This window comes from Phyllostomus hastatus, unplaced genomic scaffold (genome assembly GCF_019186645.2).
Source record: "Phyllostomus hastatus isolate PE091 unplaced genomic scaffold, TTU_PhHast_1.1 phas_scaffold_501, whole genome shotgun sequence".
In the NCBI taxonomy this organism is placed as follows: Eukaryota; Metazoa; Chordata; class Mammalia; order Chiroptera; family Phyllostomidae; genus Phyllostomus; species Phyllostomus hastatus.
The window spans coordinates 49,203,016-49,230,752 of NW_025334033.1; the positions used below are offsets into that span (position 1 = coordinate 49,203,016).

Below are 27,737 nucleotides of genomic sequence, written 5' to 3' on the forward strand. Positions count from 1 at the left end.
CCTCATCTTTAAGCCAAGAGTTTTAGGACCTTTGGGAATAAAGGGCGACTGTCCCACATCTGTCCCAAAGTTTTTATGTTGATTTTCATCCCTTGGCAGGGCACCTTGACTAAAACCAGAACCAGAAACCACCAGTGATTCCAGAGCTCAACAATGAATTGAGGACAGAAAGGAAAAATAATCATTTTGAAATTCATTTTATAATAAGATGGAAAGAATGATTGGGGAAGCATGGAAAGAAAGACGAAAGGAAAGAGAAAAAGAGAATGGTTTCTCCTGATGGTCATTTGGACTCTTCTGGTCTGATCCTACAGTTGTAAGAGTCGCAGGTCTTTTCATGGAAATAACATTATGACAGATTTTTCTTCCCGACTTCTTCCTGGGGCTGAACATGCAATGGTTTACTCTTGCCGCCAGGCTGGAGGCCAGCCCCTCTGGATCAGTCCTCGGGAGTCTGGAACACCCCACGCCTGCAGGAGGAGCGTGTCCACAGCCCTAGGCACCGTCGTGTTTGCTGATGCCACCACGGGGTGCCACTGGCGGCGGAGGGGTGGTGGGGAGGCGGGTGCTGCTGCCGCCAGAGGGCAGTGGGCCAGGAGTGCCGGGGTGGCAGTGCAGCCCTCCACCAAGGCGGGACAGTCATACCAGTCCTCAGATGGAGACCCCGACTGTCACGGTGGCTGCACTTGGGACCAGAAACCGAGGCCTGTGGTCACCACAGCACTAGGAGAAAAGGAAAAGGGCCTTTGTGACTTTCCCATTTTTACAAAAAAAAAAAAAAAGTGTTTAAAGGATCCTTCAGCTCTGTGAATGCAAATGGGGCCTGGTGGACTGGGGAGACAATTAGGCTAGACACTGAGCCCAGAAAGCCAAAAGCGGGTAGAAATCCAGACAATAGTGCCGCAGGCTGGGGGGTGGGGGGGAACGGATATGACAGCGAGGAAGGGGTTTCACTGTGAATGAATACTAATTAGTGACATGGATATTAATGATGACAGTAATTAACAGGGGAAAGGAAGGGCTGTCATTGTCCCAGGGTGAGTAATCAGTCTTGGCAGGTGATAAATAATGGTTCAGCCAGCTCAGCAGAAAGATAATCCGCCCGCCCGGGGGAGAGCTGTTGCTGATGCTGGAAACCTCTCCGTTTCTAGGCAACCCACAAAAGAGAACTATTTTTCTTTTGAGGAAAAAACAGGTTAGAGTCTCTCCCCCACCCCCAACTTGGGATTACAGTTCTTATTTGATTTCTGCTTTGTTCTTCATTTCCGAGGACAAATGTTGAACTTGTATAATTTGGCGGAAACGGACCCACACGCGCAAGCACACAGACAGACTCTCCCTCTCTCTCAAAGAATGCGAATGAGGAGGAGAGTTTTGGGATGCAAAGTTTAGCTCATAGACGCCAGCCTGGAGCCAGAGCCAGGAAAAGCTTAGAAGTCCTGCTTCTGAGGTGGAGAAGTGAGGGGCTTGCAGGCCAGTGTCAGGAAGCCAGTGCTGGGGGTTTGGGGGGGCGCACAGAAAGAGCAGGATGGGACCTCGGCAGTTTTCTGTGCAGGGTTCACTGACGTTCCAGAGAGCCAGAGAGAAATACAAAGTCTAGGCACTCGGGCCTGACCTGGTCTCCCCTCTGGCAAGCAGTCCAATTTCCGGAACCTTATTTCTGAGTGAAGGACGGTAGTCAGACCCCTCTGCCCTCTCTCCAGCCTTCCAGCTGGGAATCTGTCCCAGGGGAGCCACTGGTAGGCCCTCTCCCTCCCATCCAGCCTCAGACCCACACCAAGCCCCGGGTGCCTAGAAATGGTGCGCTTTCAGGCTGTTTTCCATCCCACCTCCCGTCCTGAAAAGACAAGGCCACCGTGGAAGGTCTGCACTCATTTAAAGTGAGGTGTGGGGGTGACAAAGGTGGACTGATCCGAAGTTCAGAATTCACCAGAAAATTGGACTCCTCTACTCCCCCGTGAACTGTGCTGCCCTACGAAACATTGGTTCTAGGTGCCACATTGTCAAAGGGAGGGAAACAAAAGGGAATTGGGACCAAAATGGGGAGGGGCTCCAGGGCCTGTCGGACAAGGAAGCAGTGAGGGCCCCCCCCCCCCACCGCCGGCATGCTTCACCCAGAGGGGGAACTCGAGGAGACATTGACAGTGTGTTAGGTGAACTGCCCGAACATTCGAAGAGCTGTCTCACAGAATGAGAAGGTCTGGGTTTGTTTCTAGTATCAGAACGCAAAACTGAGGCCAAAGAGAGTAAATCGCAGAGGAAGTTATGTTTCTGCTCATACAAGTCAGAGATGATTTAACCAGGACAGGCTGGCTAGGAGGGGTTTTGTGAGTTCCGAGGTTCTAGGGTTTTCTAAATGCAGATTACAGCACCTCTTGTCCAAGGTGTTGCGGATGGCACTCCTGTATCGGCTGGGGCGGGAGTGGATCAGCTTTTAAAGTCCCTTGCAACTCTTAAGATTTTACATTAGTTAAGATAATACGAGGTGCCAAAATAGGTAAGCTCCACATTTGGGGGGATTAACACAACAAACTTTCAATCAGGTCAGACCCAAAATGGGCATCAATTTTCATGATTCTTCAGAAGCCCAGGTTCCTTCCACATTGTGGCTCTGCCCGCCCCGGGCCCTTGATGACCTCTCCATTCAGCCAGCAGATAGGGGAAAAGGGTCTGGGGCTGTGGAGGGTCATGTGGGAGTTTGTGTGGCCCGGGTCTAGAGGGGGCATGTGTCACTGCCACTGTCAGAACCCAGCCCACTGCAGGAGAGTCTGAAGTGTAATCGAGCTGTGGCCCACGGAATAGGCGAATACACAGAAGTGCTTCCACAGACACAGGGGTACTTTCTTTCAGGGTGGGCCCATGCCAGAAGAAATTAGAGATTCTTTCAGGAACCTGGTCAGCCCTTCTCAGTAAAGGGTAGGTAGCTGAAGGTACCTCTTCCCACAGGAAATGGCCTGAGGGCCAGGCATGATCAAACGTCACCAGCCTGCCTTGGGGAAGTCCCCCAAGTCTCTATTCACAGGAAGTCTCCGTGTGCTCCCTGGAAAAATGGACGCAAGATCTAGTGATCAGAGTGGAGGTTTTTTAGAAAAGATGGGATTATGACTGTGGAAGTGAACTGATGGGTGGAGTTTGCTGGATAAGAAAAGCAGCTCTCCAGGCGTGTGCTTATTCGAATTAGGAGTCTCTTAGGTGAACTTGTTGCTTCTGCCACGGAGCTGAGCACCCACGAGGTCTTCAGTCAAATCGCTTTATCATTGCAGGTACTGACATTGTGCAGTGGCTTATGAAGAACCTTTGCATCGAAGACCCAGGTACTTGACCTCTGATCCTGACTTTGCCCCCTGTGGTATCAGTAAACATCCCATAACCAAGTTCCAGACTCAATTTTCCTACCCTCCTGAGGACTGCGCTTATAGATGCAAATTCTAAAATGTAGGCTCACTCTTCTTACAAATGAAACTGATTTATTTTTCTCTGCTGAATATCTATCTTTAAATTTAAACCACCCTTTGAGAAAATGAGCAACCATTGAGAATGCCAAAGAGCCCAATACAATAACATGCGAAATGAGATGAATTCTCATTAGCCACAGCAATTAAAGATAAGTTGTAGTGCTGTTATGGAACAGCTTTTGAGAACCGGATCTTAAAATTGGATTGCCTGATCCACAATTAAGATGTTTAATTATTTGCCAAGATGCCTTCTGTTTTCTGCTTCTGCAAGTAGTGAAGGAATGATTTTTTTTCAACTTTAATTGTGCATTTCAATTAGGAAAACCTTACCAGAAAAACAACAGCAAAACTCTGGCCAATCAAACAGTTTCCAAAGCTGTCCTCCCACTAGTAAATAAGCATTAAATTTTATTTTATAGCATAATTAGAAAATAGGGAGTTCCCCAAAAATGAAAATTCTAGATAAGTATAGCTTATTACCCATGTGTTGTTAGTTAATATTTTTCTGAATTTATTCACTCCCTGTCTTAACTGAGTATTCTTGATGCCTATTGTTCATGTTTATAAATACCCACATATCTGTATTCGGATGTTCTTATGGATTAGACCTATTGGCCCCAAATTAAATGGCCTCCAAGAGCTATGATTTTTAAAGACTTTTTCAAGTGCCCCTTCTAGGTGCCCGTTCTTCAGCTGTGCTTCCTTGCTGGGGTCAGGATGTCAGCTCGGGCATTCCTGTATTTTAATCTGACGCTCCTAATATACTATTGACTACAAAACAATACAATTTACATAGAGTTTGATTAAATGCAGTTGCCAGAAATCTGAGTGCCAGAAAAAGCAGGTCGTTAATGGAAGTGACAGTAGCCTTTTTCACCACCTTGATTAATGACCATTCTCATGACTAGTGAAAACTCTTAATTCTAGTCAAGTTCTTTATCCTCAGGGGAAAACTCTACATGCTAATCCTTTTAAGGAAAGAAACTGAATCAACTCATGTACGTGTTTTTCTTATGCAGCCTGGACTTCTTCTGGCTGTCCGCTTATAAAAACTAGACTAAATACGTCTCTACTAACACTAGATGAAAATACAGTTTCGTTCCACATATTTAAAGCCAACATTTCTTTTGATTACAATTGCTAAACTGAGGACCGCCTTTCTTCACAATGGTCTCTTCTCCAAGAGCACTGTTTTCTCGCCCTTCTAAAACAATCATTCTATTACTGACATATTTTATTATTGTTGTTGTTAGTAGTAGTACTGACAGCAGTAATAGTAGTAGTAGTAGTAACACTCCTGGTTAGTAGTAGTATTCTCAGAATCCTAAACCAGCTGGTGGTAGGAGAACAGGTTCAGGAATCCTGAACTGTCAGCTGGTCCTGGTATGAAAAGCTTCTGTGAAAGGTCCAGAATGACAATGGTCATGGCTGGAAGGTCCACTGTGCTCTGATGCCCTTGAGAGGACATCCAGGTGTTGGTACCTGTCGGGGCTTCTAAGAAGGGGTTGAGCAGAAGAAGTTAAGAACAACTAGCCCTGGCTAGTGTGGCTCAGTGGATTGAGTGCCAGCCTGCAAACCAAAGGGGTGCCGGTTCAAATCCCAATCAGGCTACATGCCTGGGTTGAGGGCCAGGTCTCCAGTAGGGGGTATGCAATAGGCAACCACACATTGCTGTTTCTCTCCCTCTCTTTCTCCCTCCCCTCCCCTCTCTAAAAATAATAAATCAAATCTTTTATAAAAAAAATAGAACAATTCACCAGCTGGGAACAGAAGGGTAGAAATGAGACAAAGGCCCTGGGAAGCCAGGCTTGTCTCACTTCCACCCCCCTCTCTCTTTCTTCTTCCTGTCTGCCACATTTCTAAGCAAACGCCCCTTTTCCTGAAGAATGGAGTGAGTTCTAGCCCCTAGACTGGTGACAGGAAAGTCACCTTCTTACTGGACTTCATTCTTCCTTTCCTGGGGAAGGAGCGACTGCAGGTGATGAAACACCCCTTTCGTGCTGGACCCATGGTTTTTAACGCAAACGGGTCATCACTAAACAAGTAAACTAAAACTCCACTCCCTTGATTCCACCAGTTACAAGTGTATGTTCCTTCTGAAGCAGGCCTGGTGCTTCTTAAAACATAAAACGCCTGGATTATATGCAACCTCTTGAAAAGTTGACAAGTAAAACCAAGACAAGTCACTTAAAAAAAATTAGAGCTTGTGAAATTAATAATTCCTAAAGACTATTCTTAGTGTGGATAATTTCCACCTCCGAAAATTAGTTTTTACCAGTAAGAGCACTTTTATGTTTGTGAAGAATGCTTTTATATTATCATGCATGGTAGAATCATTTCAATTTATTGTTTTTCTTAGCTCTCCTCAGAATACACATAAGTTCCTAATGATTTATGTGAATGTATTTATGGTTGGTCCTAAATTAACAAAACATGTTTATTGTTGCAAAAATATAAATATTTTTATCAGATTGGCCTCCCTGTGCCATTGCCCACTACACAGCTCACCACAAAACTGAGGTTTTCCTTTATGTTCAGAAGAGAAGGGACTGTCACTTCAGGGAGTGCAATGTGAGTTCAAAGTCTCTACGGGCAGGGAGGCTGCATGCTCATTTCTGAGGGTAATTAGAAAGGATGACAACAGAAATATGAATCAGAGCTGCCAGCACTTAATGAGCACTGACCCTACCCCAGACACTGCTCAGCACTTTAAGTGAAATAGCTCAGTTAAGCACCGAGTCTCACGATCTTAACCATGAACACCTTCTTCTGGAAGTCGTGGTGGTAGGGGAGGTTAAAGCAATGTCAGACTCACAGCGGGGATCCAGAGAAGTCTCAGACACATGGCAGCACTTCCCAACCAAGGACATCGTCCCCCAGCCCAGTGCTATCGTGTCGTAAAGTTGTCAATCAGTCAGTCAGTCAGTCAAGCAGTTATCTAGGGGTGATGACAGTTGACTTCCGGTTGCCTTTCTGCTCTCACAGCCGACATTTCAGCTGAGTAGCCCTGCACTCTGACAGCTCCCTCATCACTTCTGTCTCTTACCCCCTGTCCCCACAGGGGAAGCAATACACTTGGGAAGCCTCATAGCTGCCCAGGGCTACGTCTTTCCCATCTCGGACCACGTCCTCACCTTGAAGGACGACGGCACCTTTTATCGTTTCCAGGTAGGCCCGCCAGTTCCTCCTCCCAAAGAACCTTTTCTTCTCATCATCCTCTGATCGCAGTTTAGAACCACTTACAAATACTGGGGCCATTTCAGGGAGTAATCCTTACCTCCCACCAGCTCTGGGAAAATCAAGAAAACTTTTGTCTGGGCCATTTATTGCTTCACCCAAACAATACAAAAAAGCTTTCATGGAGAACCTACTATTTATTGGACAATTTATCCATATTTCCTCACTTATTCTGAAAAACAAGCATCTGGGGGACAAATATCACAAATGGGAAAACTGAGGTGTTCAGAGAATTAATGGGGCACTTAGTGAATCTGAGAGACAGCCTTGATTTGAGCCTAAGTCAGCCTGATGGCAAAGTCCTCAATCTTTCTACCGTACCATGCTGACTTCCTGATGTGACACTTCTATTTGCTACCTACTAACCCTTCACACCCATTTTCCACTGTTTTTCTCAGACCCTGTCCTAGATCTGGGGCAGAGGATAAGGGGTTGTATCAAAGTCAAAACCAAAGGGTTTGGAAGCAGAGTTCTCCAGACAGGGCTGAAGGGTATCTTAGTTTGCCCAGGTCACCTTAACAAAATACCACAGACTGGGAGGCTTGCCCAACAAGCATGCATTTCTCACAGTTCTAGAGGCTAGAAGTCCAAGGTCAAGGTGCCAATAGTGTCTGGTTTATGGTGAGCATGCTCATCCTGGCTTTCAGACAGCTGCTTCTTGTGTTTGAAAGAGAGAGAGAGAGATGCTGTTTCCTCTTATAAGGACACTAATGCCATGGGATCAGGGTCCCACCATAATGGCCTCATTTAACCTTATTTACTCCCTTACTCCACAGACAGCCACACTGGGGGTTAGGGCTTCATTATATGACCTTGCAGGGACAAAATTCAGGAACTTGGGGCTTGTACCCAGTAAACCATGCCAGTCTGACTTCTGTAGTTAGACTTCTTTTGTCTCAGGATAAGAAATGTTTGCCCTGTAAACTAAGTTTCTCACTTTCTCATTTATTTTGTTTACCTGGTTTCATTTCTCAACACTTAGATTAAAATGTCAACTGGCCTCAGCTGCATTAAGAACAGGAGGGGGTTGGGCTATGGTGTCAGCATGAAGAAGATGGAGACAGAGCCTGTGCTGGGTGCAGAGGAGGGCTGACCCTGACCCCTAGACAGAGGCGAGCAAGTGCTGGCATGCTTCTGAGTCCTGACACCTCTGCTCTTTTGCAGGCTCCATACTTCTGGCCTTCGAACTGCTGGGAGCCTGAAAACACTGACTATGGTGAGCAGTGAAGCCACAGCCCACACTCAGTATCACTCTGGGAAGTGCAGAAGACAAATGCCTGGTGTCTCGTGACCGGAGTGCACGAGGAGGAGTCCCTCTACCCTGCTTAGCCCTTTGTCATACACTTGACATGTAATAAACATCCTGTTCCACATAATGAGAGAAAGGCAGAGGGCCCTGAAAGATGCAGCCATCAGAAGGAAATGGGGGAAGGAAGAAGTTTATAGAGTGTGGCCAGTATGTTCATTCTGTGGGACCATGGAACACTAGGGTCCCCAGCTATACTGTAGAACAGTGGCTGTTGACTGTTCCCTCCTGGGAGGACTAGATCAAGAGGCCACCTCCCCCTGACCCTTTCTATTCTCACAGACTTGCTAAGGCTTGCTGATAACTCATTGGTGTTTTTGATCGTTGGAATTTATGGGAAAATGGAGACAGACCAGAGAGGGCTGTACAGCAGTTACTCTGGCCTAGAATGACAAACAGTGGGTGAAGTTGAGAGCTGGGTAAGCAGGGAGTTACCTTTGTAAAAAGAGGGATCATTAGACTCTTGTCATATACTCTCTGTGGAGACTTTATTTCTATGTGCCAATCCTCTAAAGGAGTGATATTGACCGTCTACTTCAGATAAAGAACCTGAGGCCTAGAAAGGCCACCTCCTCACCCTTATCACACTGTGTTCTACCTGTCTGGAAGCTCCATGGTGGTGGGACTGTTCCACCTAGTTCACTTTCTTATCCCCCAGTGCATGCCAGAGGCATAGCAGGTGCTGAGTATTTGCTGATGATTCTGGTTCCTTATTAAAGGTTCTTAGCAGACGCTCAGCAGAGGCAGCAGAATTTGACCTCAGACTGAGTGGCTCCAAGGCCCATGCTCCTATCCTGGTCCCGTGCATGACATCATCACAGCAGCACGCATCCCTTTGTGCAGCATCCTCATCGCTGACTTAGCTAGTGGGCGGTCCACAGTGGTTTTCTTTGGCCCTGGGACCCCTGATGAGAGACTTGCAGCCTCTCCCAGGCTCTTTGCAGGGTCATTTGCACAAGAAGGCAGAGTTAGCTGCAGTGGGTGGTGTGGGGGTGGGGGCAGTCTGGGAGACCCATGCGACAAACTACACCCTCCTGATTACCCACGTGAGGGTAGGGTAACTAGCAGTTGGAAGCAATCCTCAGGATGGAATGTGGATAAGTCATTGCCTAATCAGGACACGGATGTTCTGTTTCCAAGTCTGGAAAAGGGCCCTCACCCAGAGGACAGACCCCTCTGCTGTCTCATCAGCTGTCTGCAGGCACCATTGTGGGACCCTCTGGACCTGTGCTGTGTTCTAAATACTGTGGGAAGTGGATCCAACAAGGCTCCTGGCTCAGAGTGGGAGCTACATTTGGCTGCCCATAAAACAAAGTGTTTCTGAGGCTGAAATTTTGCTAACAAAAGCCCAACTTGGAATTTGAATAATTGTAGCTCAGTTTCATGCAGCAGCCATGTGCCCTTGTGAATGTGGAAGCCAACATTTTCCCAGGCAACAGGGAAGGTGGGAGGATGGTAGACCAGATAACTGGGCCCAAGTAAGATTAAAATATTTACTTGAGTATGAAGCATAGGCCATCTGATACTCCATACAACAGGCATTATTTCCCTTTCTCTACAGGTTTTCTCCATTTTATAATTTTAGTTGTGCAGCATACATAGGAAGAGAAATAACAGCTTATGTCAGGCTCTCATTAAAGCAAAATTATTTTTTAATTCCTATGTCTCGATTCTGGCAAATCAGATGAAGTTAAAGTGCAGGATTCAAGATCACTCACAGCACTTCCAAAGCAGTTTAGTCAGAAAATAAGTACCAAGAATTCAGCACAGTGGGCCATAAATTGACTAGCTCCACTAGCTATGTGGTCTTAGCAGGTTACTTAACCTCTCTGTGCCTTAGTGACCTCATATTAAAAGCAGAATGATAATAGTAGTTGTCTGCTAGTGTTGTTTTGTTAGGATTAAATGAAATGCAGGTAAGGTCTGGTGTGTGGCACATAGTAGGGAGTCTATAAAACCACAGTGGTGGTTGGTATTATTACTCCTAGGCTGACATTCGATCTTACTGGTTCTGTGATGGCCCTTTTGCCGGGAAGGATCTGAAAACTGAGGCTAAGAATTCAGAATAGGTATGGTTTGGAATGGCAAAGAACCAGAAACTTTTATTCATTCAACAAACATTTCCTGATCACCTACTCCGTGTCTAGGGCTCTGTCACAGATTTAAGTAAGTCACAGTCATGCCCTCCAAGCATGCCAGGGAAGTGGCATGTGGGGGTGAGAAGGGCGTAGTGAGGAGTCTGCTCTGCGATTCAAAGGTTTTAAGTTGATGAAGAAAAGATTGAGAAGGTTGAATTGTTTGGGAGGGACAGATTTCTTTAAAAAGCCTTCATGGACAAGGAGAGACATTTAGAGTGGATCCAGCAGTTTCAGGGAGCCATGGTAGATCCCCAGTGGTGGAAGATGACCTGAAAAGGTTTCTTCATCTGTGAAATGAGGATAATAAGAGAACCCATTCCACAGGATTATTATGAGGATGAAGTAAGTGGACCTCTGAATGTCGGGAGGTGCCTGGCATTCAGGGAGCTTCATATGCGTGGTAGCTGCTTTTATGGTGACTTCCCCAGCACCTAAAACAGGGCTTGGCACATAAGAGACGTTCAGTAAAAATTTTAATGAGTAAATGAATAAGTAAATGAGACAATGAATGCCATAGTAGAAAAAGCTCTGAACTAGACCTTAATTCTATTTCCACCTCCTCCACTAACTAGCCCGTGCGTAAATCAGTTCACCTCTCTTGGCCCTCAGTTTTCCCAGCTGTCGATGAGGGGTCTGCACTGGATGGTTGCCAAGGTTACTTGCAATGCTAAATTTCCATTGTTCTAGAAAGTAATCACAGGGTATGGGGAAAATAGAGAAATACATACTTCCTATGTTCCCTAGTTTAGGAGATTGAGGTAAATAATGATGCCGTCACTGGTAAAGGCAGTCTGGGAAAGGAGTCAGTTTTTTAAAGCACAATGGAAATAGGATGAGGTCATTTTTTTTAAATGTTTAATTACACATGTAGCACATGAATCCACTCTGTCTATAAATTGTTTGTGTTCCATTTCTTGATGATTTACATTTTTATTTTTAATTTTTAATTATAGTTTACTTTCAGAATGATTGTGTATTGGTTTCAGGTCTACAGCGTAGTGGTTAGACAGTCATATGCTTTACAAAGTGTCCCCCTCCCCTTATATTTTTAGTACCCAACTGGTGCCATACACAGTTGTCACAATATTATTGACTGTATTCCATATGCTGTACTTTAAATCCCTGTGACTGTTTTATAACCAGCAATTTGCACTTCTTAATCCTTTCACCTCTTTCACCCAATCCCCAAGTGACCTTCCCTCTGGCAACCACCAGTTCACCCTCAGTAACATGTTCTATTTTTGTCATGGTGATACACCATGAGCTTGTGATGACAGCGGGTCATCCAAGTGAGATGCCAGTCGGGCAGCAGTACCCAGTGTGAGGGCAAGAAGACAAAGATTTTTTAATGAGAAATTAAATATCCAAGAAAGACCAACGTCTGAGCTTAAAGCCAGTCCCCCAGATGCCCTGTTACAGGACTGGCTGTTGTTGCCAATGGTCATTTGATTGCTTGGATGTTAGAGCAAGCACTGTTGAAGGCACCATGGTAGCGTAGACAAGCCTGGGGCCTGTGCCAAGAAGAGGTTTATTCAACAACTCCATCCCACCCCCCTAGTTTTGGTGAACAGATTCCCTAATACGTGACATCAGCCACAGGGGAAGTGAGCCTAAAGCATGCAACCAGGGAATCATGGTCATCAGGAACAGCACCAGCTTTCCATTCCTTGCATAGTACTTGACACTTCATAACCCAGCTGGCCCATTTTGACCCAGAAGGGTTGCAAATTTCTTGGGATGATTCTGCCTAAATAAAGCCCCAATCTGACTTAGACTTTCTTGAGTCTCACATTTGACCAATCCAAAATGTGTCTGAGGCAGCATTGTTAAAGCAGCCACTACCTCCACTGACCTGCACTGCTCCTGGGTCATCCAGACCAGGCCTGCTGGGGCCGGTGACGTGCCAAGCTTCCTGCTCTGGGTTGCCCCCAGTTCCACAGGCCACCTAACTGGTGGTCCAAGAGAGGTGCCTTCATCAGACACAATGGAGAGCTGTAGCTGCTTGGTTCATTGAAAAAGTTGGTAAATAGAGAATCATGAAAAATGATATAGATCTAGCTTAATGACTTTATATTAATGTAAGATATACAAAGAAATATTCATTTGGCAGCCTTTCAAGGTAGGACCAAAGAGTCACTTTGATTATAGGTCCTAATAATTTGGGTTTTTTCTTAAGCAAACCACACTCAAAATAAATCATCCAATTTGGGCATCTTTAAAGCACATACAGGATTTAAAAACACTTTTGAAACAACCTGTATGTTTACCTCTCTGAAAATTCTTATTATTTTTTCTCTTTTTTTTTTTTCAGTTATCTCACCTGTCCCAAATTCATCAGCTGTTGTCTTAGCCAACTCCTCTTTATCAAGTTTGTTCTGAACCATTCAATTTCACAGGAACGACTCTCTCTTTTCACATTCATTGCATCAGCGTATGTAATATTTAGGGCACTGGCATTAGTGAAATAACAGGCATGCCTAACATAAGCAGATTTGAGAACAAACACAACTGACTCTCATCCACCTACTGCTTGACTGGTGTGAGCAGAAGTGTGGGCAGACAGAGTAGGCTGCTAACCACAAGGTTCTGGCATATCCTAGGCTGCTGTCAGCAAATTTTTTAGACCACATGGAGGAGGTTGTTTAATTCAGCCAGGAGCTGACTGGGTGTCCTGGTGTACTTAAGTTGTCAAACAAAAATAGGTCCCCTCCGGCCTTCCCCTCTGATTATTCTGTTGTTCATTCATACCACTTATCTCTTGCCTTCTTTGGGTGGGTCTGTGTGGCACTGGAGACAAAGGGAGATACCAAAGGAGCAGAGGCAGGAAGTGATAAAGGTCATGTTTGAGGAAGAATGTCAACTGGCAACTGAGGGCCAAGAACCCTTTCTTCACTTGGGAAGAGAGACCAGAGGGCACTCTGTTCGTTGACTCCGCTGGCAGACCAGGCCCCAGGCTAGGTAGGACACAGCCTCTGCCCTTGGAGAGCCTTCAGCGTAGAGCAGGGCACCGTCTAGTAAGCCCACTATTGCAGTGCACTGGGACTGCATGGTTGCGGATGGATGGATGTGACACCGAGCTATCCAGATCACCAAGCTGGGCCTTCAAAGATTGATAGGAGGTGACCAGATAGACAGAGGGAAAGGAGAGGGGAAAAGGAAAGGGCTTTTATGGAGCAGACACATTTACAGGGGACTGGAACTGAAAGATGTTTGGTAGTCTCACACCCCTGAGTGAGAAAGGAAGAGACAAACACACTGGATCTTAAAGAACCAAATCTGCTACTCACAGGAGCCCAGCCTTTCTTCTGAGGTCACTGAGGAGTCAATGAAGGCCTTTTAGGCAAGATGGTAACATGGTTATATTTGAGAAAGAACATCCTGATGGAGCATGTTTGGAGTGAAGGAGAGTGAGGAGGACGGAGGGGGGTTGTCTGAATTAGAAAATAGGGTCCTTGCCTGATCCTGACCTGCAGGAAAATTCCTAGAGATAGGGTGTTATGGATTGTATATAGAAACATGTTCTTCACAGCACAGTGCTGGGGACTTAGCCAGCTGGGCTGGCTGGCTGGCTGGCTGGCTGGATAGATGGATGGATGGATGAGTGGATGGATGAGTGGATAGATGAGTAGATGGAAAGATGGAAGGAGTATAGATGAATGGATGGATGGATGGATGAATTTGTGATTCCACCACACTGGTTTTGCATGTGTTATAATTTCTCTTTTCCCCTCAGCCATCTATCTCTGTAAGAGGACAATGCAGAATAAAGCAAGGCTGGAATTAGCTGACTATGAAGCAGTAAGTATGATTATTTTCCAGAGTGGGTATGGGAGGAGAGTACAAACATATTTGCAACTGGTTTTAGCTCATATTTTTCCCTTTTCCACACCCCAGTCTTTTCTAGACAGTGGAAAGGAAATGTCTTCTATTTCCCCTCCTTTGTTCTCAGCTCCTCTTACCATCACAATAAAATTGCATCTTTATGTAAAGGACTCTTAAAACTCAGTGAACAGAGAACAACTAAACTTATAAATGGGCAAAGAACCTGAACAGCCACTTCACCAAAGATGACAGAAGGATGATTAATAAGCTCATGGAAAATGTTCAACATCATTCACTAAGGAATTACAGATTAAATCCATGCTAGATACTACCACACATATTAGGATGGCTAAAATAAAAAGTACTGATAATGCCAAGTGCTGGTGAGAATGTGGAACAACTGGAACTCTCCTACACTGCTGGTGGAAATGCAAAATGGTACAGCCACTCTGGAAAATGGTTTGGCAGTTTCCTGTAAAGTTAAACATATGGTTACCATATAATCAAGCAATCCTATTAAGTTAGAACTTAGGTTCACACCAAAACCTGTGCAGTAATGTTCATAGTAGTTTTATTTGTGATGATCAAAAGCTACAAACAAGTGTCACAGGTTCGATTCCCAGCCAGGGTACATGCCTGGGTTGCAGGCCATAACCACCAGCAACCGCACATTGATGTTTCTCTCTCTCTCTCTATCTCCCTCCCTTCCCTCTCTAAAAATAAATAAATAAAATCTAAAAAAAAAGCTGCAAACAACCCAAATGAACTTTAACACATGAACAGTTAACTAACCCCTGATACAGCCTTACAGTGGAATACTACTCTGCAGTGAAAAGGAACAAACAAGTAAATATATGCAACCACTTGGATGAGTATCAAAGACTTGTTGCGTGAAGGAAGCCTGTCTCAAAAGATTACAAACCGTACTATCCCATTTATGTGACATTATTTTAAATACACAACTCTCATGAGGGAAAACAGATCAGTGGTTGCCATGAGTTATGAGTGGAGGTAGGATGTGGCTGTAAAGAGATAGCACGAAGGAGTTTGGGGAAGTGAAGGAACTACTATGTATTCTGATTGTGGTGGTGGTTACATGAATCCATGCATGTGTTCAAATTCATAAAACTGTATACCAAAAGAGAAAAAGTAAATTTAATATATAATACAGTCATTTTTAATATACTATATGATAATTTTTTTTATTTTAGAATATGATGATTTTTCATGGCATCTTTATATCCAAGTCACCTCACTTGGCAGTAGATCACGATCTGAAAACCAAATTCAATCCAGAAGATAAGATAGATGAATAGCCTATGAAGTATATATTTTCCCAGCTGCCTCCTCCTCCACCTCCTTCAAAAAGATGTGACTCCATGCAAGAACTGGAGGCCCATCATCACACTCATATCCATGCCCATTAACAAAGACCGTCTCAAGAGAACTTGATTTTCACAGATAATTTTTTAAATATTTTTAATTTTTGCTGACAGAATATTTCCCCCTAGCCAAACTTTATATGGGTCACTGAGAGTGGGGGCAATGGGCTAAATTTTCACAAACTGTCCAGAGGAGGTAATATTCAGTCTTTTCTTCTCTTGCCACATAACGTTCTGCTTTGGTATTTGTGAAGAATGTGGCATTGACATGTTTGTTCAGGTTGAGGTTCTGTGTAAAAGTGGTTAGAAACAAAAAAAAAGTATTTTGTTTCCAAAATGCAATAATTTTATTATTACATATGCTCTTGGTAAAAACAAACATTCAAACAGCAAAGAAAGGAGAGGAAATCAGCTGCAAGCCATCTCCCCAAAGCTTCTTCCTGTACATACGTTTTTTTCTTTACAAAAAGATGTGCATGATACCATAAACGTTATTGTTCAAGCCACTTCTTTCCCCAATCTTGTACTGTAAGTATGTTGAGAATCTTTTCATGGAAGTAATAATGATCTACATTGTCATTTTAATGGCTGCCTAGTATTCCATGGTATGGCTGTGCCATAATTTATATAACCACCCCGCAAGTGCCTGGCATTTAGGCATTACCAGCTTTGCTTCCAGTAAACAATGGAAGAATCAAAAGGACAGGGGTTTTTTGAGGTACTTGTACACCAAGCCTAAATAACTGAATTTCCATGTGTTGATCTTCAACTGAGGCTCCTTTTATATTAATAATCCACTAATGGGAGTAATCAATTTGTGCTGGCATGAGCTCTATGAAAATACATAGCATAATGTGGGCTCCAGCCTGGCATTCCATCAGCATTAGGCAGATCATTAGGGGACCTGTCAAACACCCCTCCCCACTGTCCTGTTGTGCCACGAGGTAAGTCCACAGACTTAGAGAAAAGGCTTCTTCCCTCTTCCTCTCAAGGTGGCACTGGATGCCTTTCTTTCTCTCTGTTCTGGGATTTTCCTTTCATGAACATCACAAACACAGACCCTCCTTTTTTCCCCGCTACTGAACCTGGGCCTTCAAAAACCTTGGCACTTCATGAGTGCCAAGTCCTCTGGATTCTTTCCTGCCCCTTTCCGAGACCCCTGCTGGGGGATGAGTCTTGAGAAATGCATTCTTAGTTTTGCTTTCAGAGATGTCCAGCAGGTTGCAAAGACTGCCTTGTTTCTTTCCCTGCATGAATAGCCACAAACCATTTACCTGCGCTTCAGTAGCCTTGACAAGGGCTGCTTGAGTTATGTTCCCGTAAAACACATTGTGTGTTTTACAGGAGAGGCATCAGATGAACCACAGAAACTTCAGACTTAATGGGTATGTAAATGAATATTGATAGTCCTGCTCCAGACAGCAGGGTCTGGTGCAAAGTCAAATTGGGTTCATGTCCAGTGGATTTAAAGTGGGGCCCTGCCATTTTGTTGGGAGAAACCAAAATAGATGGCTGCCCTGTAACAAGCACAGGTGCCGATGTGCAAACTTACGATGACTAATGCCTTCTTGTTCATTTTTATTTCTCACTAGGAAAACTTAGCAAGACTCCAGAGGGCCTTTGCAAGGAAGTGGGAATTCATCTTTATGCAAGCGGAAGCCCAAGTGAAGTAGGTGAACCGAATAGAGACTCTTGCAAAGAGAAAAAGTCTCTGGAATTTGGAGGTGGTGTGAGTGTGGGGTTGCCCAAGTTCTCCTTCCACGGCTGGCCAGTTGTGGTTAGTCCTTGTCATCTCTCATGAGAGCATCTGAGTAGAAATCAAGGTCATCTTTATAACCAATGGCACTCTAAAATAACTTCAAAAATGTGTGTTCATTCCTCCCAAATGCAGAACTCTGGTTATAAGACGATGTATTTATTCCCCAAAGAGATGTTCAATTCTTCTCCTGTGCTCAGAAACTGAAAAACATCAGACCTGTAGATCTGGAAATTTTGTCTTCACAGGAAAACACAGTTAGTTTTAAGGAGGCCAACAAGTAACTCCTCACCCAGTTTCACCACACCCCACCCCCAGGGGTTCAGAACCAATCAAAACTAAGGCACAGAAGTCAGACATCTGGAGTCCAAAATATCAGATTATTACTGATAAAAGCTAGATACATAGCACATGACTTTGGATGCATGGCCATAGACCTCTACCCTGGAATTAAAATTGCCCGCCATGGGCAGAGCTGGGTGTCTGCAGGCACCCCCACCAGGGCAGAGTTGACCCCAGTAAGCTTACTGCACTCGGAGAACAAGCGTTCAGAAAGAACCAACCTGAGCTTGCTCAGGTTCTTCTCTCCAATCCTCCAGTAAGTTAAGTCGTTCTTCGTGCCCTGGAGTGCACTAAATGAAAGAAGGAGATAAGTCAGAGTGTTTTCCCCATATTTTTCCTCCCAGAGGGTATAGTGGAAAGTCCCTCCTCTCTGAGGAAACAGGAGACGTGGGCAGTGAGTGTCCCCAGCCCACATACATGGTTGTCAACCAGATTCTTTTGGTTCCGGGACATGGACTTGCTCCACCCAGGCTCCCTCTTAGCCTTTCTGCCAGGGGTCTGTGGTTTCATCAGGAGGGCTAACAAAAGAAATGGGTCAGAGGAGGGGAGGGATAGGGATGCTGAGCTGGGCAAAGGTGAGTACCTTTTCTCTGGGTACCACTTGCACCTGAGCAGAGCCCCCCTTGAGGTCTTCAGGGGACCCCCTTTGATTCTCTGGGCAGTGTTGCAGCCCATCACCCAGGGCCAGGTCTCTGGCTGTTTGGGTGAGCACTGATCATGGATATGGCTTAAAATGACCTGAGGTCATTGGGTCCAGTGGCTGGCACAGTGCCATGACCCTCGCCCTCCCTTTGCAAATCTCTGCCTTTCTCCCATATGGGACTCCAGGCACCTGCTGCCCACCCCAGTGCTCCCAGCAGCCTCTAATGGAGATGGGCCCTGGCACTGGGCGCTAAGCTGCAGCAGGACCCTGAGGAAGGAAGGAGAAAGCAGGAGGGTGGTTGAGTGGGTAAAAAAGAGGCAGAATTGAGCCCATGTACTCAGAAGCCACCAGGAAGCAGAGAAGAGCTAATTTGTGCTTTTAGAATCATACAACATGGTGTGTTGTAAAAGGAGGGGAGATTGTCACTTTGTACATATATGGTATTTCTTGATTAACTTTTTTATTAACTCTGTGATTATATTATAATTGTGGGCCATTTAAGTGCATGGTAATTATCACAAAAATCACAGGGTGATTATGGGTTTATTTCAGTCCAGTAAACTAAATTGCTCCCAAGAGGGCCAAGAACCAGAGGTTACACACAATTAATCTGAGTTACTTTTTACTTAGAGAGATGACACGAAGTAATACAGGCTTTTGTGTTTTAAAGCCTCTTATCTACACTCCTGATCAGCACATAGAATCTGTCTTTGTCACCTGCAATTTCCCTCTTGCAATCTGTGCCTCCCCCAGCTGAGGCCAGTGATACTGGCCTTCTGAATCTTGTCACACGCTAGGGCTATTACTCTGCTATTAGAAAACCAGATGGTTTAAGTGACTCTTAAAACACATAATTGCAGCGTTCTGAAGACATTTTCTACCGACTCAGAATCTAAAGCTGACTTTCAAATTGAGGATAAAACACGTGAGCCTATGGTTAGTCCTTCCTGTAATTTGAGTGCACAGTATCCACTTTTGATTGTCAGTGGATGATTCAGTTCTTAATAATCTAAATAACAATTCGAGTGGACAGGAGCAGCCCTGTCCTCTCCTTGGGCCCACCATGTCCATTTCATATGTGTGGGAATTAGCCGTCTACCCTACAACAAGTTCTCCCACCCCATGCGGACTTCCTGAGGTTCCCTTGGGGGGCTTGTCCACCCGTACTTTACCGCCCTGCGCACGGCAGGGACCACGCAGGTGCCCATTGTCCCATGTGCGCTCAGCTCCTGGCAACAGGGGGCTCAGAATACAAAAGATTTCATTTCCTTCCCTTTCTCTTCCAGGATTGATCGGAAAAAGGACAAGACAGAAAGGAAAATTCTGGATAGTCAAGAACGAGCCTTTTGGGATGTCCACAGGCCGGTGGTGAGAAAGCTCCGCTCGGTTCTCTAGGTTTTCTTATTTTCCCACTTCCTCCTCCTGAAAGAAATGACTATCTTTAGCCACCAGATGTCTCATTCTTAAGAAAATCGCTAAGGTTTGTGAAATGGTTTTGCCATTGTTTCATGTAATCTCAGCAGATTTTCTGGAATGCATGCCAGTTCTACCTTTCATAAATTATCCGTCCACGAAAATACAGAATTGAAACTGGGAATTCCACCTGGGACCTTTGGGCCCCCGAAGTTTACAGTCCCAAAATAAGCAATCTCCATATTCACTGTTGTTCAATTCTAAATCTTAGAATATTCCATTTCAAATGCAGCCAGTTCTTATTATTCACAGTTACGTTCCATCAAATGGCTGCAGACCCTGAATCAGCGAATGCTGAACCGACGCGGAACCGCTGATTTGAACCATTGCATCGGCTGATCAAGGCATAACCTTATTTAATGGGAGTTTCCGTCTAAAGACGCCTTACCATATACTGTGGACTCATGAACATGGAACTCACAGCCAGCAGCGCTAGATCTCAGGCCAGAGTAAAGCGTATCTAACACACGTATTTTATCCACGAGGCACATAGGAGCCCTACGCAGCCCTTCAGCACTGTGCTTGGTGGCCATTTTAAACAACAAAATCACCAACAACAAAAAAAAAAACACAGAAATGTGCAGAGTGGCACTAAACAGACGTTGGAAAGGACACTTATTTACAGTATTAAGAGTTGAAACAAGGAGTCAGGCAGAGTGTCACCTTATTCAGCCTCAGCTGGGAACATGCACAATGGACAACTCAAATATTTGCGGCTCTGTCAATGCCCATAAATGACCGTGAATGCACCCGAGTATTGATTTAAGGGTTATGAGTAAGTTTTAGCAGGTAGGCAAATTCACAAACATGAAATCCACGAGTAATGATATCTGACTGTATTTCTAATCTCGTATTACTAATACAAATCTTGCATTTCCCTCATGAAATGGAACTAAAATGAATATACTATTTCAGCCATCCTAAAAACTGAGTAAGAGCAAAACTAAAGAAATAACTCCCCATCCTGATATTGGAACGTTTTAAGTTGGTTAGACCTGTGAAATAACAAAGGCTGTGACCGAAGCGACCTTGTCACTTCAAATAATAAGTTTGCTCCTATAAACTGTGCACTATACTTTACATAGCATCCCGAGATAAGTAAGCCTTTATATTTCCTATGAGAACTCTACAGAGGAACACATTCACATCTTTGTAAAAAAATTGTAAATGGCAAAATGGAGATAATCGTGCAGTTATGCATAATGGGAAAGATAAAGATTGGCTCTGATGGTGTCACTTGGGCTAGGCTGGAAGGGTGATTTTGGCTCAGTAATTTACGTGATGATTTTTTTTCTCAGCCAGGCTGTGTGAACACCACAGAAATGGATATCAGAAAATGTCGACGCTTGAAGAACCCACAAAAGGTTAAAAAGGTTCGCTCATTAAGCTGAATTAAAATTTTTCGATGTGAATAGCCCCTGATTTCAGCTGTGCATTGTATACCCTCCAGGATTTTCTTCCTTTCCCAAAGCAAAGATCGTCTTTAATCTGCTTCTGACACCAACAACAGCTTAAAAAGTAGCCATAGCTGTGGGCAGGCATGTGAAGAAACTGAGGCTAGAAAACTGTTTACCTTAAAAGCACAAAATCCGAAACCCTGCCGTCTCAAGTTTGTCTAGACAGGCACGTCATGTGCAGGCCAGCGGAGAATCTAGGGACCTTTGTGCATAATCTTCAGCAATTGTCCTCGAACTGGCTCGTGTCTCAGAATCACCTGGGGCAGTTGAGAAATGTACAGATTCTTAAGCCCCACCCCCAAAGATTCTGACTCAGTAGGTCCATGTGGGACTCAGCAATGTGCATCCTTACCAGGTGCCCCCAGGTGTTTCTTTGCAAATGGTCTATGGACCATGTTTGGAGAAACACTCATATGCAAGGAGGCCCCAACAAAAGGACAGATCTTCTAGCAGTGGTAACCCACAGATAGGGCAGGGCTGCCTCAGAGACAGAGTTCCCATCACTGGAGAAATTCAGGAGGAGGCTGATCATTTATTGTTGGGACGTCAGTGTGGGATTGGAAGCACTGGATGAGTGGTTGAGCTAGCTCACCCCTAAAACCCCCTTCAGCTCGAGGGTGCGTGACTCCGTTTTCTTGCCTCTTCTCCAGTCAGTGTATGGGGTGACAGAAGAGTCCCAGTCGCAGAGCCCCGTGCACATACCCAGTCAGCCAATCAGGAAAACTACAAAAGAGGACATCCGGAAACAGGTAAATCAGTTGACTCCCACCCTCCCAGGAGAAGATGTGGCAAGTGTGAAACCCTTTTAGTGTTCATCTCTGCAACGTTAGTGAGCTTGGAGTTCCTGGAAACCACAGCGAAACCCAGCTGTGGGGGACTTGAACCTTTGAGTGCCGTGTGTGGACACCCCATGGAAGCCTGAGAGTGAAAATTCTCTACCAAGGTCCTGCAGCAGTTACGAGAGAAGGATGTAAATAAGTTATCCCAATGCCGCGGGGTGACTGCTACAGTGGGGTCTCCCCAGAAGCTGGAGCAGGGAGGGACTTGTGTTACAGGGTCCTTAATAAAATTGTAATGTGCTTCCAGAGCAAGCTAGTCCAGGACCACTGACTTATTGCTGTGATATAAAAGGACTGTTTACGAATAAAGTAAGCTCCACTCCCAAAGCCATTTTGGTATTATTTAGTTGAATGTTATGCTCATGATGAAGAGTTAACCGGTCAACCCAAGTTGGAAGACAGTAGCCAATTACATTACTCCTTTTTGGGGTTCACTGATAATGAAGTAACTTCAAGTCTACTCCTTACCTTATGCTCTGTTGGCTTCTGCAGGGGCAGGGGGGACCCCAAGGAGCTAAGTGCCTGCCCTTGGCAAGTGTATTATTGGGTGGGAACGAGGAGACAGATGCATGTAAAATGGCTATTTGATGATTCTAGTCAAGTACACTGAGCTCATGGGTGTGACGTAGGTGTGAAAGGCGTGCCGAGGAAGATCACTGGAGATTAGTCAAACCAGGTGTTACAGTGTATGTCACCTGTCCATGCTGTCGCTAAGCTTTGCAGAATGAGTACTACCTTCACGTTGGCCCTCCCTCTGGGCCTCAGGGCCTCAGCTATAGCACAGTACTACTGGAGAATGTACGGCAGAGGCTGAACTGTGAACCCCGACGGCAGTAGGAATCTTCAGCAAGGCAAAAAGGTTGCTGAAGGGCAAAAGTGGAAGGTTGAAGTCTGTCCAGAGGAGGTGCTAGGATCTTGGTAGAAATACAGGATTTGGGTTCCCGGGATGAAAGGAGGAAAAGAAATTCTAGTTTGCTCTTAACACCTCTGTTATGTCTTTCCCCAGATAACGTTTTTGAATGCGCAGATTGACAGACATTGTTTAAAAATGTCAAAAGTGGCTGAAAGGTATGTTTCCCTCAGTAAAACCACTACTCTCTTCTAACTTAACCACAGAGAAATGTTACGGGGTATGGCTAGTAGGTGTGTACCGTGCCAAGAGGCAGACCAGAGGCCTCCCATACACCGACGGGTGAAGAGGCCACAGGGTCCAAGTGCGTAGCATACAGCCAAGACAGCAGACCTTCCCTGAGAGACGTCAAGAAATGTCTGCTGCTGAAGCTTTTCGGGACCTTGTCAATCGAGGTCAAATGTCCTTAAAAGCTACACAATACTCTTTTGCCTTCAGCCCCTTGATTAATTTAAGTGGAATGGCTCCCTTTTCAGCTATAAAATGCCCAGATTCACTTTATAGCAGGAAAGACATTGTGTGCTAGCCGTGCAAACAGGAGGGGACCGCACCGTCGGGAGGCGTTCCGCCTCCACACACCATCAGCCACTGAACTGCGTCGAATCAACTGTAAAGAAAATATCTGGCACCCCCGGCCTGGCTTCCGCACAGCGTTGGCGCTCCAGTCTGCGCCAGGAGCTGGTTCCACTCTGTTAACTCATGGGAGACTCAATTTTGTCAACGAAATAGTCTGTTTTTGAACTCTCGGTGAAGAGGGGAGACCACCTGGGGAATCTGTGTGGAATAAGTCTGATCAGGCAGCACGCAAACCGAACGTTTTTTCGTCTATGAGCTACTGTTAAAGCGATGACCAATATCTGAAGCATCGAGGGCTTAAGTCGGGTCCTAGTATTTACTGGCTCTGAGAGGAAAGTGGGTCTTTAAGCCCAGCTCACACAGGGGGGCTGGATGTGTGCTCAACCTATAAGCCTTTGCCTGCTGGTCCCTTCCTTCTAGATAAATAACAAACTGAGGCTAAGAAAACCTCCCTCCAAAACTCAAAGCCCACATTAGTGCTCTGCCTTGAGGTGCCCAATCACATTCCTGGATCAGAGTTCATGTTTTTGGTGGCATCTCATATCTAGCCCAGCGTTTCTCAATGGTGTCACTATAGACATTCTGAGCTGAATACTTCTTTGTGGTAGGAGGCTGTCCTGTGCATTGTTCGGTGTTTAGCAGCATCCCCGACCTCTGCCCACCTCACAGCTGTGAGAACCAAACATGTCTGCTGACATCACCAAATGTACCCTGGGAGGGCAAAGTCACCCCCATTGAGAATCACTGATACTCCTCTTTCCCCGATGCAAATGCTTCAGGAGGTGGCCGGGGCCGGAGCTCAGCTTAGACAGAGACCAATCGTTCTCGAGTCATAGTTTCAGCCAACTGTGTGGGCTATGGAGCCACCTCACCCCACTGTCATAAAGTGGGGCTTTGGGGTACCCAGTTTAAAGTTGCTTTTTAAATCTCACAGTGGGCGCCTTTGTCCCGGGAGGGTACGGGTGAGTGACATAGCTGGGAGGACCTTAACTTCTTTGGTGTGAGGGATGATGAGCTACTTTCTCTATGAACAAGGGACAAGAATGGCTGTCCCAGGATACTGTGAGGGGCGGTGTCAGCAATGCCTGCCTTCAAAGGGCACCTGAGAGTTTGCGATCCCAGGAGAGTGTGTGTGAGAGCATCTTTCCCTGGTGCTAGCTGCTCAGGTCCAGTGGTTCGGAGCATGATGATCCAGGGGAGGGAGGGGATGAAGCATGGAGATCCCCACCCCTAGCTCTAGAGATCTGAACTCAGGGGTTCAAGGTAGATCTAAGGAACCTGCATTTAGTGTAATGTGCAAGTGGACTGCCCAGGTCTCTGAGGACTAGGTGAAGCCATCGTCCGCCACTTAGAGCTCACCTCAGAAGGGACACCCAGCTTTATCTTATCCTTGTGTTCTTGGTGGAAGTGGGGCTCTTGCAGTGTCTAAAGGAAAAGAATTTCTTGAGACCCGCACAGGAGGATGTGGCTGTGTGGTATGGTTTATTGACGATGTACATTCATCAACATTAAAGGGGTTTCCCTCCTGACTTTCCAATGTCCCATCTCCATCCGTCTCACCATGGAAAAATTCCAGTCTTGTCTTCAGTAGGACCAGGACAAAGGCCACTGTGCAGAATTTCTGCTCCATATTGAAGTACAGTGCAATCCAGCTTCCAGCTAGCCTAGCATGGGCTTCCAGCTGTAGTCCACTGCTGTGCTGCAGTATTCAGGCTCCCTCCTGGAGGCCACGAGGGAGCAGGTGCATGCAACGTGTGAGTGTGGGTCACAAGCAAGAGGGCAAACTTCTTTGTTCCCCTGGGGTTATAGCCAGGAGCTTGGGTTTGTGTTGGACCAGGTGCTTTCTCAAAATGATCAATCAACTTCCCAGGTTTCCATGGGCTTTGGATAGGGTCCATTCCCCACTTAGACTGATGGACCTCTATGGTCCAGCATCTCCCCAGGGACTCTCCAAAATAATCCAACAATCGAGAAGAGTGTTAATTACCTTGGTGGAGCAACACTGTAATCCCCTGGGGTATGAAGCTGTTGCTATCTGTCTACAGCTTCCCAGTGGATTAAGCTCAGTGTCTGGTTCCTTTGCTCCCCTTTCCTTGCTAAAGGCCTACAGTAACACTCGGGGTGTGAGGAAGGAGCCTGAACCAGTCAGCACTAGGGAGGCCCACACAGGCTGGCGTGCTGATAAGGGAGGAGACACAGCCACAGTGAGGAGGGGGAGCCCAGCAGGGTCCATTGTTCGTTTGTTTTCTTGCTGTAAGGGGGGCCCCACCTGGCGCCATCTCACTTTGCTTGAGAGGCTACTCACCTTGAAGAGATTATTCCAACAACCACTCTTCCCTCCCCAGTTTGAAACGTTCGTGTGTCTCTGCCTAGCAGAAAGTGGGTTTTATTCCCAGCAGCAATAACTGGCAACTTTTCAATGTGACACAAGGGTTTTTCATTAGAGTCACCAGGAAACTCCCGATAGAGAGCAGGAGGGAGAGGAGTGGGTGTTAGCAGGAGATAAAGCAGCCTGGAGCCTTGGTCTGCTGCGGGCTGTGCTGGGTGGGGGGCAGGGAGGTGGCGCTGGCAGCTGGCCTTGGGTGCAGACTGCTCAGCCCCCCAGAGGTGAAAGCTGAGCTATCTCAGGTGGGCACACACATCCCCATGCAGGACCTGGCCTGCTTCAGGTGAGCCATGGTAATTAGCCAGAAGCCATCAGGGAAGAGGCCTCATCCCCCTGAGAACAAGTCCACCCCACTTTTCACTTAGTCCCCTAGGCACTGATGTGGGGACAGGTGGGAGTGCCGGTGGTTGTGAAAGTCCAGTCCAGTCCTAAAAAGGCAAGCGTCAGGGTTGGGTCAAAGGGTGCTGCCCGACCCAGTCAGGAAGGGAATAAGGGAACTCTGCAAACTAAAGGGGCAGGACAGAACAGTTTAGGGGTGGGTGTGGAGCCAACCATTGGGTTTGGATTCTCCCTCTGTAAAGGGGACAGAGCAATAATACTTAGCTTACAGGATTAATGAGTTAACCCATGGCATGAGCTTGGTCCAGTCCTTGGCACTAACCACACATACCATGAATGTAAGTGGTAATTGTTATTATCCAGTGTGGGGCTAAACAGTACTTTGGAAACGAACAAGTTCAAGGGCATGAGGTAGAATGAACTGGGTGTGTGGTGTTCTGAGGAACAGACGAAGGGCAGTCTGAGGAGTGAGGCTGGACCTTGCAGGTGGCAGCTCTGTGCCAGTGTAGCTCTTCCCTCCCTCTTTCTTCCCAGTCTCCTAAACAGAGAGCCCTGCCCTGCACACAGCCTAAGGCTGGCCCTGCCGTCCACATGTCTGTTCCCCTTGGCTGCCTCCTATGGCACCAATAATGTGGTGCCTTTGGGAAGGGGGAGGCCATGCATGAAGAGGCTGGCTCTTCATAGATTTTCTATGGTCCACTCAGTTTCGACTATTCTGTCCCATTGTCCCCAGAAGTGGTTAAATGTTTCCGAAATGCCAACATCCTGGCAACCAAACTATATTTCCTAGGCTGCCTTTTATAGCTGGAAACAACAGTACAAAAGCCAGTCTGAGGTGTTACCTAATTTTTGCTTCAGGAAGTATGGTCCCTGCACACACAAATGAATTCTCCAGATAAATAACACTTAACACCTTAAGCTTTTTATTGGCACTCTTATAAATGAGAATCTGTCTTCATTGCGGTTTATGTATTTGCCTTCTTGAAGAAAGGACACACATTTCAGTTAATTTTTCTGGGTGGCTCAGGGTCAGTGTTCTTACACTGAGCTTTAAAATTCTGTGGGTGTTCAGGGTCTTAAAAGTGCCACAAACTGCTTCCCCTTCCCCACGTTCCCAGGCCATTATGTCCTTTGAGTCTCTGTTTCTGCTTTTTAGTTGTTGGATTGTATTCTTGTTCCTGTCAACCTACTTGTCTCCAGTAGCCCTTCCTGCTCCCTTAGTAACTCCCATCGCCAATCTGTGTTAGACCATGTGTAGCAGGTAGCTATTGCTGCATAACAAAACACCTCAAAAAATGCAGTGGCTTCAAACAACAGGCAACATATTGCTGCTCACATGACTCTGTGCCAGCTGCCTCTGCTGGGTCTCCCCAGGTGTCCACGTGCAGCTGTGCATTGGGTAGGCAGCCCGGTGATGTTGGCTGGGCTGTCCTGCATGTTTGGCTTCAGCTGGTTTAGAATGACCTCAGCTGGGACAACTGGGCTCACACCGTCTCCTATCCTCCAGCAGGCTAGCTTCACTTGTTCACGTGGGGGCAGCAGTATTCCAAGAGAGAGAGCAAAAGCATGTCCAGTCTCTTGAAGCTTGGAACTGGCACTCAGTCACTTCTGCTGCACTTTATTGGCTAAAGCAAGTGACAAGCCGAGACCAGATTCGAGGGCTAGGGAAACAGGCT

General features: G+C 45.9%; 1 protein-coding gene across 6 annotated transcripts in view; it reads left to right on the forward strand.

Moving 5' to 3' along the window:
* The window catches only part of RGS6 (regulator of G protein signaling 6), a 470,324-nt gene that overhangs the window by 383,727 nt on the left and 58,860 nt on the right, over positions 1 to 27,737 (forward strand). For all 6 annotated transcript variants that reach the window (XM_045822473.1, XM_045822471.1, XM_045822475.1 and 3 more), the window contains exons 4-12: positions 3,264 to 3,314; positions 6,517 to 6,623; positions 7,857 to 7,908; positions 13,870 to 13,934; positions 16,933 to 17,009; positions 19,368 to 19,449; positions 20,853 to 20,927; positions 21,662 to 21,760; positions 22,857 to 22,918. In XM_045822473.1, coding sequence (XP_045678429.1) covers positions 3,264 to 3,314; positions 6,517 to 6,623; positions 7,857 to 7,908; positions 13,870 to 13,934; positions 16,933 to 17,009; positions 19,368 to 19,449; positions 20,853 to 20,927; positions 21,662 to 21,760; positions 22,857 to 22,918 — 670 coding nt within the window. The remainder of the gene's footprint in view (positions 1 to 3,263; positions 3,315 to 6,516; positions 6,624 to 7,856; positions 7,909 to 13,869; positions 13,935 to 16,932; positions 17,010 to 19,367; positions 19,450 to 20,852; positions 20,928 to 21,661; positions 21,761 to 22,856; positions 22,919 to 27,737) is intronic.